This window comes from Anastrepha ludens, chromosome 3 (genome assembly GCF_028408465.1).
Source record: "Anastrepha ludens isolate Willacy chromosome 3, idAnaLude1.1, whole genome shotgun sequence".
In the NCBI taxonomy this organism is placed as follows: domain Eukaryota; kingdom Metazoa; phylum Arthropoda; class Insecta; order Diptera; family Tephritidae; genus Anastrepha; species Anastrepha ludens.
Window position 1 is genome coordinate 17,076,482 of NC_071499.1, and position 16,963 is coordinate 17,093,444.

Consider the following 16,963-nt stretch of genomic DNA (forward strand, 5'->3'; position numbering starts at 1 on the left):
TACCCCAGGCAAACTTCAAGTAGCACTTACGTGCCGTTTTGATACTACAATGTGGACCACCACCTGTGAAAAGAAAAAGAGAAAAAAAAACCGTCTATAGCCATCCAGTGCTGTTGATGTAGTGGAGGAGAGAAAAGGGATCTAGGCTGGAGAATTTCTTCAAGTCATCCCCAGAGCCGAACAGTCTCTTTCTCTGTGCCCAGGAACCCAGATAAGGGAAATGTTTCCTGCACGTTCGAGACGTTGGAGTTCCTCCTTACAGGAGTTCACCAGAAGAGAGCTGCAGTACGACGACGACAGGGCCTTGATCGCAGCTTGACTATCGGATAAAATATTAATGTCTGTTTCCCTCCCAACAGCGATCTGAAGCATTCTGCATGCCTGCAGGATCGCGAAGATCTCTGCTTGAAAAACGCTGCTAGTTTCCGGCAGTTTAAAGGACACCGCTCCCCCTCGAGACTCCATTTTGGTTCCGTCAGTGAAAACAGAGGCATTTATATCCATACCGACTCTCCCCTCTTTCCAATCTTGCCTGCTCGGAAAGATAGCCCTAGCAAACCCTCAAAGCACAGTTTGCGGATGGAGAGGTCAGTGCGAATAACAGAGAAGGAAGGGCAGATCTGCGTCAAGGTGCTACTATGTCCTACAGGAAGTTGTCTCCAAAGGTCAATCTCTTTCAACCTAATAGCACTCTGAGCAGCAATGGATTTAACCTGCAGATCTACACGAAGTAAGTGCAGAATAACATTGAGCGCAGCAGTGGGACATGTTCTACAAGCACCAGTGATGCCCACACATGTAGTTCTCTGCACTCTCTTTAGTTTAGTGGTGTTGTAGCCCTTCTGAAGAGCTCCCCACCAAACTAGGCAACCGTATGTCAAAATTGGCAGAACCACTAAGTTGTACATCCAAAGTACGACACGTGGCTTGAGACCCTATTTTTTGCCGAACATAGATTTACAAGCGTAGAAGGCTATATTGGCATTCTTAACTCGATTTTCTATGTGCAGCTTCCAATGGAGCTTGGGGTCAAGTATTACACCAAGATACTTGACTTACGATAAAAGTGTAAGACACTGGTTGTAAAGTCTTGCAAGCTTAAAAGGTGGAGGCTTGTATTTTCTGGTGAATAGCATCAACTCCGTTTTGTCAGAGTTGACTCTGAGACCGCAACTGGCAGCCCATGTACTGAGTCAGTGCACTTTTCAAAATTTCAGACATTACTGATGGGAAGGGACCTGAGACCATTAGGACTAAGTCATCGGCATATGCTACCACCATTACCCCACTCCTGGTTAAGCGAGTTAAAGTCCCATCCACAGCTACTATGTACCCCTATGTACGACTCTAGTCTTTCTTGCCCCTCCTGCCACAGCATTTATTTCCCTACTACCAAGCAGGGACGAGATCCAGAGGTAGATAGGTCTTTCTCCCCCTAGCCTTTTTTGAACAGTGACAATTGATTCAGCCATCATATTATTAAAGGCGCCCTCTATGTCTATAAAGGCCGCCAAAGTGAATTGTTTTCCCTCCAGAGATTTTTCTACCTTCACTACCATCTCATGTAAGACTTACTCGGTAGATTTCCCTTTCAGGTAAGCATGTTGGGCTGGAGAAAGTCTGGTTTCAAGCCGGATATGATAGTCGATCATATTGAAGTCCTTGGCCAGGACGTGGCCCCTCCTTCCTGCCTTAGGAATGAAGACCACCTTGGTTTTCTTCCAGCTAGCAGGAACGTGGTTTAGCGAGATACACCACAACCCGCAACTAATGAGTATGAAAAATTTGCCACGCCCCTCAGAAGGCACCATAACAGCAGCATCTCTTAAGCAGGCTGTGAAGTCACTTGAAATTCTTAGTACCTTTTTCCACAAATTTGATCTATCTTAAGTGCTACGTAAGCCCCCAAATAATATCCTTCATTTCCCTCAAACTTTCTGAATGGAACAAAATGATCACCTTCCAACGATCCCAGAAGCTGCATAAGTTCCAAAATAATTTTCCTCATTTGCCCTGTGACTTTTTGAATGCAAAAAAATGATCAACTGGAACAATCTCAAAAGCTGCGAAAGATCAAAAATTATATTCTTTTTTTGCCCTCTGACTTTTTCAAGGCAAAAAATGATCAACTGTCAACGATCTCAGAACCTGCGTAAGTTCCAAAATAATATTTTTGATTTGCCCTCTGACTATCTGAAGGCAAAAAATGATCAACTTTCAACGATCGCAGAACCTGCGTAAGGTCCAAACTAAAATTCTTGATTTGCCCTCTGACTTTCTGAAGGCAAAAAATGATCAACTTTCAACGATCTCAGAACCTGCGTAAGTTCCAAAATAATATTTTTGATTTGCCCTCTGATTTTCTGAATGCAACAAAATGATCAAATTTGAACGATTTCAAAAGCTGCATAAGGTCCAAACTAAAATTCTTCATTTGCCCTGTGACTTTCTGAGTGCTACAAAGTGGGGCGTTTTCTATTCTCCTTCGTGCTAACTGGTCTAACCAACTTAACTCTTCCTCTGCTACCATCACAATAGTTTCACAGCTGGAGCCTTTGCCTGCATTCCCTTGAAATGCCCCAGCCAGCGGAGTCACTGGGTCCTTATACGCCGTATTAAGCCTACTAACAAAAGTCGCCTTAAAGCTCATACATCTCAAAGTTCCATCTTCTGGACTATTTACTGCAGCTAACGAGCAAAGTTCTCATGCATTTTCACCATGCAATGAATATTCGAGATTTTAGCCAGTTCCACTGATGGTAATGCTGCATTTAGTAACTACCAATTTTGAAAAATTGAGAACGAGTTATTCCTCTGGGAAGCCAAGCACCGGCAGTTACATTTTCAGCATTTTAATAGGCCTCGAGAGTCTCATATATACGCATGCGTACACAAAATTATTTGATTTATAGGCAATTAGCGGCGCTGGCGTTGCAACAAATAGTCTCAATATCAATAACTTGCATTTATGGGCATTTATTGGTAATGAACATTTTGCTATAAGTTTCTATAAGACGGCTGCTTTTGTAATCCACCTCCGGCAAGGTGGTTAGGCAAGGCAAAACAAAGCAAGCTTAGGGCGCGTTGTAGCACAGAAAGAATAAATTCAAAAGGTATAGAAGTAAGTAAAGAGGTGGTTAACTTTTATTTAAGCAGTCCAACATTTCTGCGTATTTATTACACCTGTCGGTATAAGTGCCCCTTCTGGCACCCATTTGCCGCAGCGGCTTATTCCTTTCAAGTAACAAAAAAAAAAAACTACTTCTTCCGCTGTCATAGGCGTATTAGATAAATAAATAAATAAGTAACACTTGACTAGACAGCCATTAGTCAGCAATTAAACATCAATTAATTAAACATCAAGTGTTGACTGGAAATCACCTAGCACCACACTTGCGGCCGCGTTGGTAGTTCACGCTGTTCAGGTGTTCAAGTGTTCAAGTGCTCAGTTGCTCGGGTGTTTAGGTGTACGGGTGTTGGCATTTTGTTGTGCATTTTATTATGGGCTTCTCAAAAAACCGGTAGATATCCGTAGTTGCAGACACACTTGGGCAAAAAACCGGTAAAGATACACAGCAGCGCTAGACAGCTTGGCGGCAAACACAACTCAAATAGGCGAGTGTGCAAATAAATTCTTTCAGTCGGCAAATGAACAAAAACAAAATTGAATTGAATTGGTATTTTATTTACTGAATTTTGCAAAGCTAAAAATTGCGGTGTGTCTAAAAGGCATACTTCGTATTGAAAATGGTAAAAGAACGAGGGCAGTTGGATAGATATGATGTCACTTTGGTAGAGTAACTAATGGAAAAAATTTCTTGCTTATGAAACTACAGTAGTTTGGCCTTTATTGCGTGGAAAGTGAACGTAGTTAATTTGGAAATCTTATTAACTTGAACAAAAAATGGATCATTCAACACTTAGAAGTAACAAAAAAAAATGCTATGAAAGTAATGGCATAATTTACACACATTTAGCTTTTTATTCGTAGATTTTTGACGAAGAAAAAGAGAAGCTTTTTTCCTAACAAAAACATAATAAAAAAGAGAAAAAAAAATATTAAAAATTAAAACATTAAAATGAAAAAAAAAAAATATTTAAAAAAAAATTTAAAAAAATATAAGAAAAAATTAAAAAAATTAAATAAAAAAAAAGTTATATTCAAATTAAAAATTCAAAAAAATTTATTTATTACTTTTTAACTCTTTAGAACTTTTTAGAACTCAAAATTCATATAAGAAATTTTGTTTTTCCTTAGGAAGTCGGGAAGCATTTTAAAGAAGATACTCTAAGTTTTCATTTGAACATAATTAAAAATGATAAAATTAAATAAAAAAAAAATAAACAAAAGGAAAAAACAGAATTAAATACAATAAAATGAAAAAAAATTCAAAGAAATATTAGAAAAAATTATATTCAAATGAAGAATTCAACAAAAAAACAAAAAAAAAACAAATTGTAATAAGCTTTTAGAATTCAAAATTAATATAAGAAATTTTTTCTCTTATTAGGAAGTTACGTATAATTTTAACGTCTTCAGTTGAACATAATTAAAAAAATTGAAAATGTTAAAATTAAAGAAAAAATAAATAAATAAACGAATAAAATTAAAAAACAATTAAATACAATAAAATGAAAAAAAAATAAAAATTAAAATAAAATTAAAAATAATCGAAATTAAAAAAAATAAAAAAATTAAAAAAAATTAAAAATGAAATTAAAAATAAACGAAATTAAAAAAAAAAATTTAAAAAAAACATTAAAAAATACAAATATAAAAAAATTTAATTCAAATGAAAAATAAAGAAAAATAAGAATTCAAAATTAATATAAGAAATTGTATCCCTTGTTAGAAATATAATAAAAAATCAAAAATGTTAAAATTAAAGAAAAAGAATTAAAAAAACGAAATCAATAGAATTAAAAAACAATTAAATACAATAAAATTACTAAATAAAATTAAAAAAAGTTAAAAAAAAACGAAATAACAAAAAATAAATAAAAAACATTAAAAAAAATACAAATAATACAAATATAAAAAATATATATATTCAAATGAAAAATTCAAAAAAATAAATAAATATAAATTTATTACAATAGGCTTTAAAAACTCAAAATTCATATACGAAATTTTGTTTCTTATTACGAAGTTACGTATCATTTTAAAGGAAATACTTTAAGTTTTCATTTGAATATAATTAAAAAAATCAAAAATGTTAAAATCAAAGGAAAAAAATTAAAACAAATAAATAAAATTAAAAACCATGAAATACAATTAAATGAAAAAAAAAATAAATGAAATTTAAGAAAATGAAAAAAAAAAATAAATGAAATTAAAAACAAATGAAAAAACATTAAAAAAAAAATAAAAATAAAAAAGTATACACAAAATTATATTTAAATAAAAAACTCAAGGATGGTTCAATATGGAGAGGGAAATGTTGCCCAGCTGCTCACAACGGACCCATTTCGTGGTCTAAGTGGCATCGTTGCCTCTATATGCGATGCGGCTGCCAAACATAACCTAACCTAAATAGTTCATTGTTTAACGAAAACCATATACATTTTTTTGCTAATGAACGAAATTATTTTTTTTTTTTTGGAAAAAAAGCGCAATACCGTGAGGGGGAAAAATGATAAAAAATTAACAGCATTAAATAACAGCAAAGCAGATGAACTAGCGAGATTGGGTACCACATTATCGATTCAATCTTTAGCAACTTGTAAGATGCTTATAGATAAGCACACTGCCAGCAGGCTATGGTCTCCGGAATGAAACATGGGCCGCACAAACCGACTGTTGAAACTAAACAGGAAAGACATGAGAAATCTTATCGGGATCCTAACAGGGCATTGTCTGATTGGCAGGCATGACAGTAGACTGGGAGCGCCCTATAACGACTATTGCAGAAGCTGTAACGACATTGAAGAATAAGAAGATATTGGGTTGGGGAAAAAGAAATGTCGTATTTGTAATCGAAATTTGACGCCTTATTTAACGTACTTAGAATTATCCGATTTAAGTCAAATATGCCCCGTTTTGTTCGCAAACTTGTTGCCATTTAGAAGGCAACTTCATTATCCCCCCTTTATAAAACACTGCCTCCTTATTTGCAAAAAACTCAGACAACCAGTTTTCGCAAGCCTCTTTTAAGGCCAACTTGGTATCACCAAGGGCGTTTTGCATGGACCGGAAAAGATGATAGTCACTTGGTGCCAGGTCCGGACTATATGGTGAGTGCGATAGGATATCCCATCCGAGCATCATCAAATATGTGTGAGGACGAGCGTTGTCCAGGTGGAACACAACACCTTTCTTATTGACCAATTCTGGCCGCTTCTGGTCGATCGCCTGCTTCAAATGGTCAAGTTGCTCACAGTAGAGGACCGAATTAAGAGTCTGGCCATAGTTGAGCAGCTCATAGTGGATAATTCCCTTCCAATCCCACCAAACACACAGCAAAACCTTCCTGGCGGTCAATCCGGACTTGGCGATGGTTTGGGCCGGCTCGCCGCTTCTCGACCACGATCTTTTTCGCTTGGCGTTGTCGTACGAGATCCACTTTTCATCGCCAGTCACCATCCGCTTCAAAAATGGGTCAAGTTCGTTCCTTTTTAGTAGAGAATCGCAAGCGTTGATTCGGTCCAAGAGATTTTTTTGCGTCAACACGTATGTCACTCAAACATCCAGCTTTTTTGGAATCCAATCTTCTGCAAATGGTTCCAAACGGTTTTGTGGTCTACACCTAGTTCCTGACTAATCAAGCGAATGCTCACATGCCGGTCTCTTTGGATAATTTCAACGATTTTATCAGTCTCTACGATGATTGGCCTACCAGTACGGGGTGCATCTTCGACATCTACTACACCAGAACGAAATCGATCGAACCAACGCTGTGCTGTGCGAATCGTTACAGTATCAGGCCCATAAACTTCACAAATTATTGCCGCCGCCTTCGTTGCATTTTTACCTATAAGGTAGTAAAAACGTAAAATACGAAGAATTTCTTGCTTAGTGGACTCCATCTTTGACGCGCTATAACTTAAGACTGAAACCTACTATCACAACACAACAACACAGTCAACGAGACACTTGTAGTACAGATTGTCGTCTTCAAATCGCCGTTTAGTGTGACCCGATGCAATAAGTACAACGCAAGATATGTTTAAATGCCGCGCTCAATTGACAAAATGCGTCATTACTTTTTCCCCAACCCAATATTATAGAACACTTTCTATGCGGGTGAATGGCTCTGGATAGAAAAAGGTTCAATACTCTAGGAAAAAGTTCCCTGAATAACTTGGAAGAAGTAGCCAATATAAAAATAACAAGTCTTGTTAGATATATTAAAGCCACTGGTTGGTTCAATGTGGACAATGTAGAGTGAGGAGAGGGGACAGCCTTGGTGGTATCACAATGCGTCTACAGCAGGCATAGGAGTTTCAACCGACAACCACTATACCTACCTACCTACCTACAACATTTTTGAGCAACTTCAAACATGCGCTTTATATTTATATGCAGTCCGGTTCATTTGATGAGAGGCAATAATTTTTATGGAGGTAAATGGTTATTAAAGAAAACATATTTGATCTAGCACAGGGGTTTCTGATAATTCAAGTGAAGGCCGTACTTTGGTCGAAAACAAACATACATTAAAATATGTATTATTTCATCCAACGGTATTTCGCAACAGTAAAATATTGTGCTTGCTTCGTTGGTGCACTCGAATATTTGCGCATTAAAGCTGTGAAAAGTGATCGTTTGTTTAAACATTCATTGTATTTGGTCGAAAATGTCTTAACTTCTAATAAAATGGGAAAGCAGAAAGGGTTAAAAGATCGCGGAAAAGGACTTAAAATCGCCAAATTTCCAAAAAGCGTGGTCGAAGTTGATCAAATGTTCTGTATCTTAACGTGAAACAAGGTTTCCCTGTGGTAAGAAGTAAAAAAACAGAACTGCGATGGCACCAAAACCAAAGGAAACCATCGAAATTCTTAGGATTGTATCGAATTCCGCCCTTCCAACAGGAAGAATTAAAGAAATGGCAAATGTTGCAGCCAGCAAGACCACTGTTCGAAGGGCTATTCTAACAGCGCCACATCTGAAGCATAAACAATTACAAAAAAAAAAAAAAAACACCTTTGAATAAAGAAGACTGCTTTGATTTTGTAAAATAAGAATCCCCGTGAATGGAAAAAAGTAATATTTAGTGACGAAAATAAATTCAATCTGCTTGATCCGGTTGAATGCAATTACGATTTCCATGACTTAAGAAATGAGGAAAGGTTCTTGAGTGGACATCACAGCCGTGCAACAGCCGGAAAACAGCTATAAAGCCCTATTCGAAACATCTTTTCTCGAGATTCGTGAAACATTTGGGCATACAAGTTGGATCTTTCAACAAGATAATGCACCTGCACACATTTGAAGTGTGGCCAAAACAGTGCATCACAGAACGTTGAAACTTCAACAAGGCCACCATATTTCCTAGATCTGAACTTTATTGAAAATCTATGGGAATAAGCTGCGCATAATCATAATGGGAACAGGGAACACAACAAAAATGCTTTAATTCCAATTGGCTATCTGGAGAATTTGGATAAAATAATTTGGAGAAAATGTAGCAGGACAAGCTGAAGGCGTGATAGGATCCTTTGGTCTTGGTACAAGAAACGAAAAGTGTGAACGTTTGGTACAATTCTATCGGGAAGAAGACTTTAAGATAACTATCACATGGTTTAGACTACCAAAAAGGCAGATTTATACAAGGAAATCTCCTAAAGATAGTGACGGTAATATCGTTAGAAATCAAATAGCTATCGTCTCTTCGGAAACCTGTATAACACGGCTAAATTAGAGAGAGTACAGAACACTTCATGTAATGGCATCACCAGAGCGTGTATAACATGCTCCACTGCCGCCCTTAACGCCATTCTGCATTTACTTTCCATTGATCTTCAAGTTCAATCCATTGCTGCTCAGAGTGCTATTGGGTGAAGCAGATTGGAGGCAATCTTCTCTCCACATGGCAGCTCTTTGATGATTTCTCCTTCCTTCTCCTTCCTTCTTTGTACTTCGTAGATCTCTCCGTTCGCAAACTGGGTTTGGAGGGTTGTGCTAGGGCCATCTTTCCAAGCAGGCTAGATTCGAAGGAGGAAATAGTCTAGACAGACATAGCTGCCTATGTTTTCTTCGATGGATTCAAGAAGAAACCTGCAGTAGGAGCGGGGGTTTCCTCTAAATCAGCCAATACTTCAGTCTCCTTGAAACTGCTGAAAATTAGTAGGGGTTTTCAAGCAGAGGTCTTCGCGATCCTGCAAGCATGAAAAATGCTTAGCGATCGCTTTTGGCTCAGAAACATAAATATATGTCAAGTTGCGATCAAAGCCCTGTCGTCGCCATGTTGCAGCTCTCTTCTGGTGAACTCCTGTAAGGAGGAGATCAAACGTCTCGAATGTGCAGGAAACATTTCTCTGATCTGAATTCCAGTGCATAGAAACATAGAGGGCAAGGAAATTTCTGATGTGCTTGCCAAGAAAGGGTTGACAGAACCCATTTTAGTTCTCCCCATCTCAGACATCGATGTCCTCTTGACTGTTGTTAAACGGAAACTGCATAATTGATTTCTTAAAAAAGCGCAAGACAGATGGAGCTCTATCTTATCCTGTGATATCTCAAAAACTCTTTGGCCTCCGTACGGCAGAAGTAGTACGCTTAAAGCGCTGGGGATACCCCGTCATTCAATTTCCAAACTCAAAGCGGCGGTCACCGGCCGCTGAGTAATCGGAACTCATGCGGAGATGCTTGGGCTTTCATACAACCACCATTGAATAAGCTGTGGGTATCCTGCAGAGGGAAAGACCGTAAGACTCTTGTCTTGACAAATGCCCGGGTCTGGCGGATGGGCGCCTGAGGTTCTTTAGTGTACTTTTCGGGGATAGCCTGAAGCAGTTATTCAGCTTAGATTCCGTTTCTATCCTGGTTTCTCTTTCTTTAAATTGTGAAATTTTCCGCAGGTAGTGGTTAACATTAGGGTATCAAAACGGCACTCCAGAGCTTCTTATAGTGTACTCGTGGTACTCTTGTCATCAAATCTACTTACCTACCTACCAGAGACCTTTAAATTGTGCGGTTTGGTTTCGGTTCGGCCTGAAAAATCGATATTCTATTTCATGAAGTCTCATTAGTTGAAGCCACTTTCTAAAGGAGAAACTCTCACTTAGGAGGAGAAACTTATTACAAACTTCATAGTTCTGGAAAAAATTAGCTAATGGAAGTATATCCATAGATGAAGCAACGATTTAGCCAGAAGAATTTTTAAATATCTGGAATAAATGAAAAAAAATCTCAACTTAAAACAGAAATTGTTGGTCTTTCGCTTCCAAAAATTCATACTGGTTATTTTTTATGCAAGCCAAGCAGCGAGCACCAGTTGGTATTTTATGAGGAGGAAAAATACAAATTGCTAAAAATTAACAATTAATTCAATGGGTAAACGATATTTCGCTTTAGAAATAGTCGAACTGGGGCTTGAGTTGTAATGAATATTCAATGCGTCGACTTTTTGTGGACCACCCAAATGTTGATGCCAATAAAAAACATAAAATTATGTACATATTTGCTTTGAGTAATTTTTGCTCAAATGTTTTTGTTTTTTGCTTTTGTTATGACAGGCTAAATATGATACGACTTGTTAAAAAAAATGTAATCTCATTAATTAAATCTCTTTGATTTATTAAAAAAAAAACACCACATTTTCCTTAAGGCAGTAGGAACTCACTCCATGTCATTTCGTCACTGATCAGCTGTCAATCATCAATCATCACTCGACACTAATGACAATTCAACACTCGACACTCAGCACACGTACAAGCCACTTATGATACGTATTTAATTTTAGTATCCTACTCTACTACCTCTTTCCAGGTATTCCCGCTACATTGACTTACATCAACATGGACCATAGTGTAACTGGCTCACCGGAGCTCATTCCATATCCCGATTGGCGTAGCAACACAGCTGGCGATTGTGCAAACAGCATCACCACCGCGTATCGCATTAAGGCGGACGAGTGTGGCCGTCTATGGGTACTTGACACCGGCACTGTTGGCATTGGCAACACCACCACCAATCCATGTCCGTATGCGGTGAACGTCTACGACTTGACCACCAACACACGTATACGCCGTTATGAGTTGCGTGCCGATGACACCAATGCCAACACTTTTGTTGCCAACATTGCCGTGGATATTGGCAAGTCATGCGACGATGCATTCGCTTACTTTTCCGATGAACTCGGCTTTGGTTTGATTGTTTATTCGTGGGAACTGAATAAATCGTGGCGTTTTTCGGCGCACTCATACTTCTTCCCGGATCCATTGCGCGGCGACTACAATATTGCCGGCTTGAACTTCCAATGGGCTGATGAGGGCATCTTTGGCATGGCACTTTCACCCATACGTTCCGATGGCTATCGTACTATGTTCTTCAGCCCTCTGGCCAGTCATCGTCATTTTGCCGTATCGACGCGCATTTTACGCGATGAGAGTCGTGTCGAAGATAGTTATCATGATTTTGTGGCGCTAGATGAACGTGGCCCCAATTCGCATACGACGGCGCATGTTATGAGCGATGATGGCATTGAGCTGTTCAATTTAATTGATCAAAACGCCGTGGGCTGTTGGCATTCATCGATGCCGTACACACCACAATTTCATGGCATTGTAGATCGTGATGATGTCGGCCTGGTGTTTCCGGCCGATGTGAAGATCGATGAAAATAAAAATGTGTGGGTACTCTCCGATCGTATGCCGGTCTTTTTGCTCTCCGATCTCGACTACAATGACGTCAACTTCCGCATTTACTCTGCGTCGCTGAGCACTTTGATTGAGAACACCGTCTGCGATATACGTAACAATGCCTACGGGCCATCGAATTCGGTTGGCTCGGTTAGCAGTTTCTATGACACGCCCACGAGTACGAATAATATTTATGGTCCACATTTGGGTATTGGTGGTGGTAACAAAGTGTACGGTCCACCGAATCCAGTAAATGTGCCGAAACCGCAGACGCGTCTAAACAAACCCTACTTGCCGCCATTACCTACAAAGCCGGTTGTGCAAGCGGATGTGCCACGTGTCGCACCGCCAAGCCGGAATTATCTACCGCCATTGATGGGCACTGGCTACACAACGCAGCGCGCCGACTCAGCCAAGGCGTACGTCTTCAACAATGGTCTCACCTATGAAGCTGGTGGGCCACATCTGTTTCCGATACAAGCGGAGGGCTTGAAGAACTATGTGACAACGCGCACATCCGGCTGGTGGATGCAGCGCTGAGCGTGGGAACTCCGGTAACCTTTTTGCACTTATCACCTAAACCTGAATATGCCAACTTCCAAGCATTCCACAATGAAAGAGCATCTACCCGGAAGAAATTTATTTTCCCATACTCGTTTACCTATCAGTAATTTTAGAATAGATTGTGTGACTTTGTTGTAACTCCGTGCAAATACCCCGAGGCAACGCTGCACTTTAGTAACAAAGTCTGGCTGTTGCTTCTTAACTGATTGTAGACAAGAATAAATTTGTAAATACTCATTTTATGAATTTCGCAACCGTATATATAAATAATGTTTAAATAATTTGTAGTGTGAAGAGCCAATGTTTTACCTATTAAGAAATGTTCTTTGCGAAATGTTTTCGGAATGAATTTATCGTAAAATAAAATGTGTTTTAATTGAAAGTCATCGAGAAAATTCATTTTTGTGGGAAACTGCGGTTGGATTCGAGTTGGGTTAGACGGTGCCTTCGATAGAGAAAGCGAAAAAGGAAGACTGTGAGACGACTGGCTAACCAAAACCAAAAGAAGCAAAAAAAAATCCACAACATTTTAATTTTATTATATTATTAGGTGCGCAACTAAGTTCTCGCTGTTTTTTGATGAAAATACAACTTTATTCTGAAAAAATGGTTACAAGTGAATCATTGAAAGTATTGCACATCGCTGGCTACTACTTTTCCCCATCTTTCTGGTACATCTCGTATACCGTCGCGATAAAACTATTAATTTTTTGAGGCTATCCACGGATCAAACCATTTTTTGATGTCTTCATATGAATCGAACTGCTGGTCAACTAGACCTTGTGCCATCGATCGGAACAGGTGATAATCGGGCGGCACAATATCTAGAGAATATGGCGGGTGGGGTAGGATTTTCCATTTAACTCTTTCCAGGTAGGTTTTAACGGGTTTGGCACGTGAGCGTTGTCATGCTGTAGAATCACTTTTTCATGCCTCTTCGCGTATTGCGGCCACTTCTCGCGCAATGCTCGGCTCAATCGCATCAATTGAAGCCGGATTCCGATCCCCAGTGATGGTTTCGCTTGGTTTTAACAGTTCATAATAAATAATACCAAATTGGTCCCACCAAATACATAGCATAGCCTTTGCAGCGTGAATATTCGGCCGAGGCGACGACATAGAAGCATGACCGGGCAGTCCACATGCCTTTCTTTTCTTTGGATTGCTGTTATGAATCCATTTTTCATCAAACGTCATGCTGCGATGAAGAAAACCTTTCCTTTTTTGCCACTGGAGCAGTTGTTCACAGGCGAAAGAACAACAACGACGTTCAACATTCCTTTGTTTTAACTCATAAGGAACTGAAGTCCCCTTTTTCTGAATCATTCCCAAAGCATGCAATCGCTTGGAAATGGATTGCCGGGTAACTCTTAACACGGAAGCAAGCTGTTCTTGCATTCGACACGGATCCTCATTGAGCAATGCCTTCAATTCAGCGTCTTCGAAGGTTCTTGACCTTCCTTCACGCGGGTGGTCGTCAACATTAAGATCACCGTCTTTGAAGCGACGGAACCAATCTCGTCACGTTGTTTCACTTAAGGCAGCATCTCCGTAAACTTTTTGTAGCTCTCGATGCGCTTCAGCCGCCGTTTTTTTCGAATGAAAGAGGAAAATAAAAACTTCCCGCAAATGACGACTATTCGGCACAAAATCAGACATTTTCACAAAACACACAAAAAAGTTTATGCTACCAAAACAAAATCACTAATGTGTCGAAGCAGTTTGTTTGCCATATGCCCAAGATTGGTTTATAACGTTAAGGTTATGTTAGAATCGACTAGCATACACTACTGGCGCCATCTATTGACAAACAGCGAGAACTTAGATGCATACCAAATATTTTATTTCCTTGTTTACTCCGCTCGGGAGCATAGAGTCTCAACAAGACTCTTTCATACAGTTCTGGGCTGTTGTTTTTGAGCCGTCCCATGAGATGTCGGCATCTGCCAGTTTGCGCAACATCGACCTTTGCCACGCCAAGTGATCTTTGGCGGACCGCGACCTCTGCTCCATGCGGGTTCCAGTCCAGTGACATTCTCGTGACGCTATCTGGTGGTTTTCTAAGCGTGTAACCTATCCATCTCCACTTTCTGCGTTTGATTTGCTATAAGAAGGGCTCCTCATTCGTTGCTCTCTACAGTGAGTCGTTGCTGTTGGTGTTAGAGATCAGTCATGTTTCACTTTCATACAACCATACTGACTTCATAAATGAGCTGAATATTTGCAGTTTAGTGCGCCTAGAGATTTGCGAACTCGCCCGTACTGTATGCTTTCGTCCAAATGTCGCCCTTACTTGGAGTTGACTTGTTTATCGCCTCCGCCGTCTGTCGTGTTACTGCAGTCGAGGTAGCAGAAGATTTTGACAAATTTCACCGGACACCCATGAACCATTATGGGTCTTGCTCTATTAAGGTTGAATCTCATAGCCTTGGTCTTGGCGATGTTGACCTCCACTCCGATAGTGCTTGCCAGCGTGGGTAGTCTGTCCACCTTCGCTTGTATGTCAGTGAGTTTGTGAGAGAGAAGTCAGATGTCATCGGCGAAGTCCAGGCCTTCAAGATGTCTGGTGAAACTTCCTACGATGTCTCTTTTGTGCAGAGTCAATGGGCTCATAATGTCATCTAGGACGATGGCGAAGAGAAGGGGCAACAGAGGACAACCTTGCCTTACGCCGTTGGTGGTGAATGGGTCGCTGATGGAGGCGTTGTGGAGCACTGCCAGTTATGAGCTACATTATCTTAGCCTTATACGATCATGGCTAGGATTTTGTAGGTGGCGTTGTGCAGGGCTATTCGTCGCCAGTTGCCGCAGTCACGCAAATCGCCATTCTTGGGCAGCTTCACGATGACGCCTTTTGTCCAGGACTCGCTGCTAAGAGCATTGTTACTAATCGCTTCAAAGTGTTCTTTCCATCTAGGCATCTGGTGATCATTCGGCATCGCTAGCACGATCTTCAATGAACTTTTTCTTATCGTTTCTAGCCGATTTTTTTACTTGCTTCGCCGCCTCTCTGTAGGCTGGCCGAAGGGAGTTGCCTTTTGAGTTCATTTCTGCGCTGAATGATACCCCAAGTAGTATTAGAGATCCATGATTTGGTATTGGTGGCTTTTACTGTGCCGATTTCCTCTTGAGCGATTTGCCTGAGCGTGACATTTGTAACTTCCCAATCTTTGTTTTGCTGATTAGCGAGCAGCTTCTACGGAAAGGCGCTTGCCATTTCTTTTCTGGCCGCAGAATAGCGTAGCAGTTGTACGTTGAATGCCCTTTATCTTCCTGCATTTCAGCTTGATCTTGACGTCGCCGGTAATTAGCTTGTGGTCATTGCCTATGTCGGATTCCCGTCTATTCCTGACATCAAGTAGCGAGCCTCTTTACTTTTGGCTCACGCAAATATGGTATATTCGGTCCCACTGGGTGAAATCCAGTTGCATGTATTTATGGATTTCCTTGTGGGGGAAGATTGAGCCACGAATTACAAGCTGAAATATCTCGCACACATAAATTACCCTGCTGCCGTTGTTGTTGCGTGATCCACAACCATGCACACCCATGGTTTGCGTTAAATCAGAGCAAAATAAACTTAAAGATTAACATCTCTAAATACATCTTCACATTGGCAATGAGAATGAAACAGAGTGAGAATCTGTCTGAAGGATGATGAGACCACAGAGCATATCTTGTGCAAATATATTGCATCGGCTAAGACAAGACTGCACATCTTTCAACGAGATTAAATGGATCCGAATGATATCAAAAATGCTTCTGTTGCAGATAAACTGAAAGTTGTCCGCAAGGCGGAACATTTACTCGAAGAATTTGGCTTTCCCAGCCTGAGGCAGGGAACATCTAGGTTAGACTGAAGCGATTGTGGGACGCACTCAGGCTCATACCCCATTATGATGACGCGTGTGGAACTTGTTCCTATCTCTCCTAAAACTAGTGTGTGCTTTTCAAAAATTTTAGAATATCCCTGATTTCTGCAGAACTGAGAGCTTCCAATTCATTCAAAAATGTTCGACCCAGAATAGTAAACCTACGTCTGGATAGAGCTGGACAATGGCACAGAAGGCACGATATCGTATTTTCTACTTTCTCATTCAGACAGCTTCTGCAGTAGTCAAATATCTGCACGCCCAACCTCTGGGCTAGTCTGCATATTAGGCAGTGCCCCATTGTAAAGGATATCAGTGTGCAAAAACTATGCTTATTTTAGCTTAGCAGAGATTCTGTGCGCTTAGCATTGAGAGCAGGCCATAATTGTCGGGAAATTCTGCCGGTGATTTCATTACGACATTTTTCTCTCGCTGTTGCTTCGATTTCCTCAAGGGAATATCTAAGTCAAATAGAACCTTATGGCCCCTATTATGAGTTGGATTCGATCTTCGATATTCGTTGGTTGTCGAAGATCGAAAATCGAATGTCTATTTGGTATTATGAGCGGTGCAACCTTGTCGAAAATTTCGTTGCATACCGAATTTAAAGTCGAATGCAATTTTGCTTTCGATTGTGTAGCGTATTGTGGGAAAACTTGTTAAAATGTAAGTTGTTTCCGATTATTTATTGTTTTATAGTAACCAAATAATAAATATATACTAAT

General features: G+C 39.9%; 1 protein-coding gene across 1 annotated transcript in view; it reads left to right on the forward strand.

Moving 5' to 3' along the window:
- LOC128857069 (protein yellow) overlaps positions 1-12,742 on the forward strand; it is a 32,146-nt gene extending 19,404 nt beyond the window's left edge. Inside the window, exon 2 of the mRNA XM_054092633.1 lies at positions 10,931-12,742. Coding sequence (XP_053948608.1) covers positions 10,931-12,342 — 1,412 coding nt within the window. The 3' untranslated portion in view covers positions 12,343-12,742. The remainder of the gene's footprint in view (positions 1-10,930) is intronic.
- Positions 12,743-16,963: the final 4,221 nt, after the last annotated feature.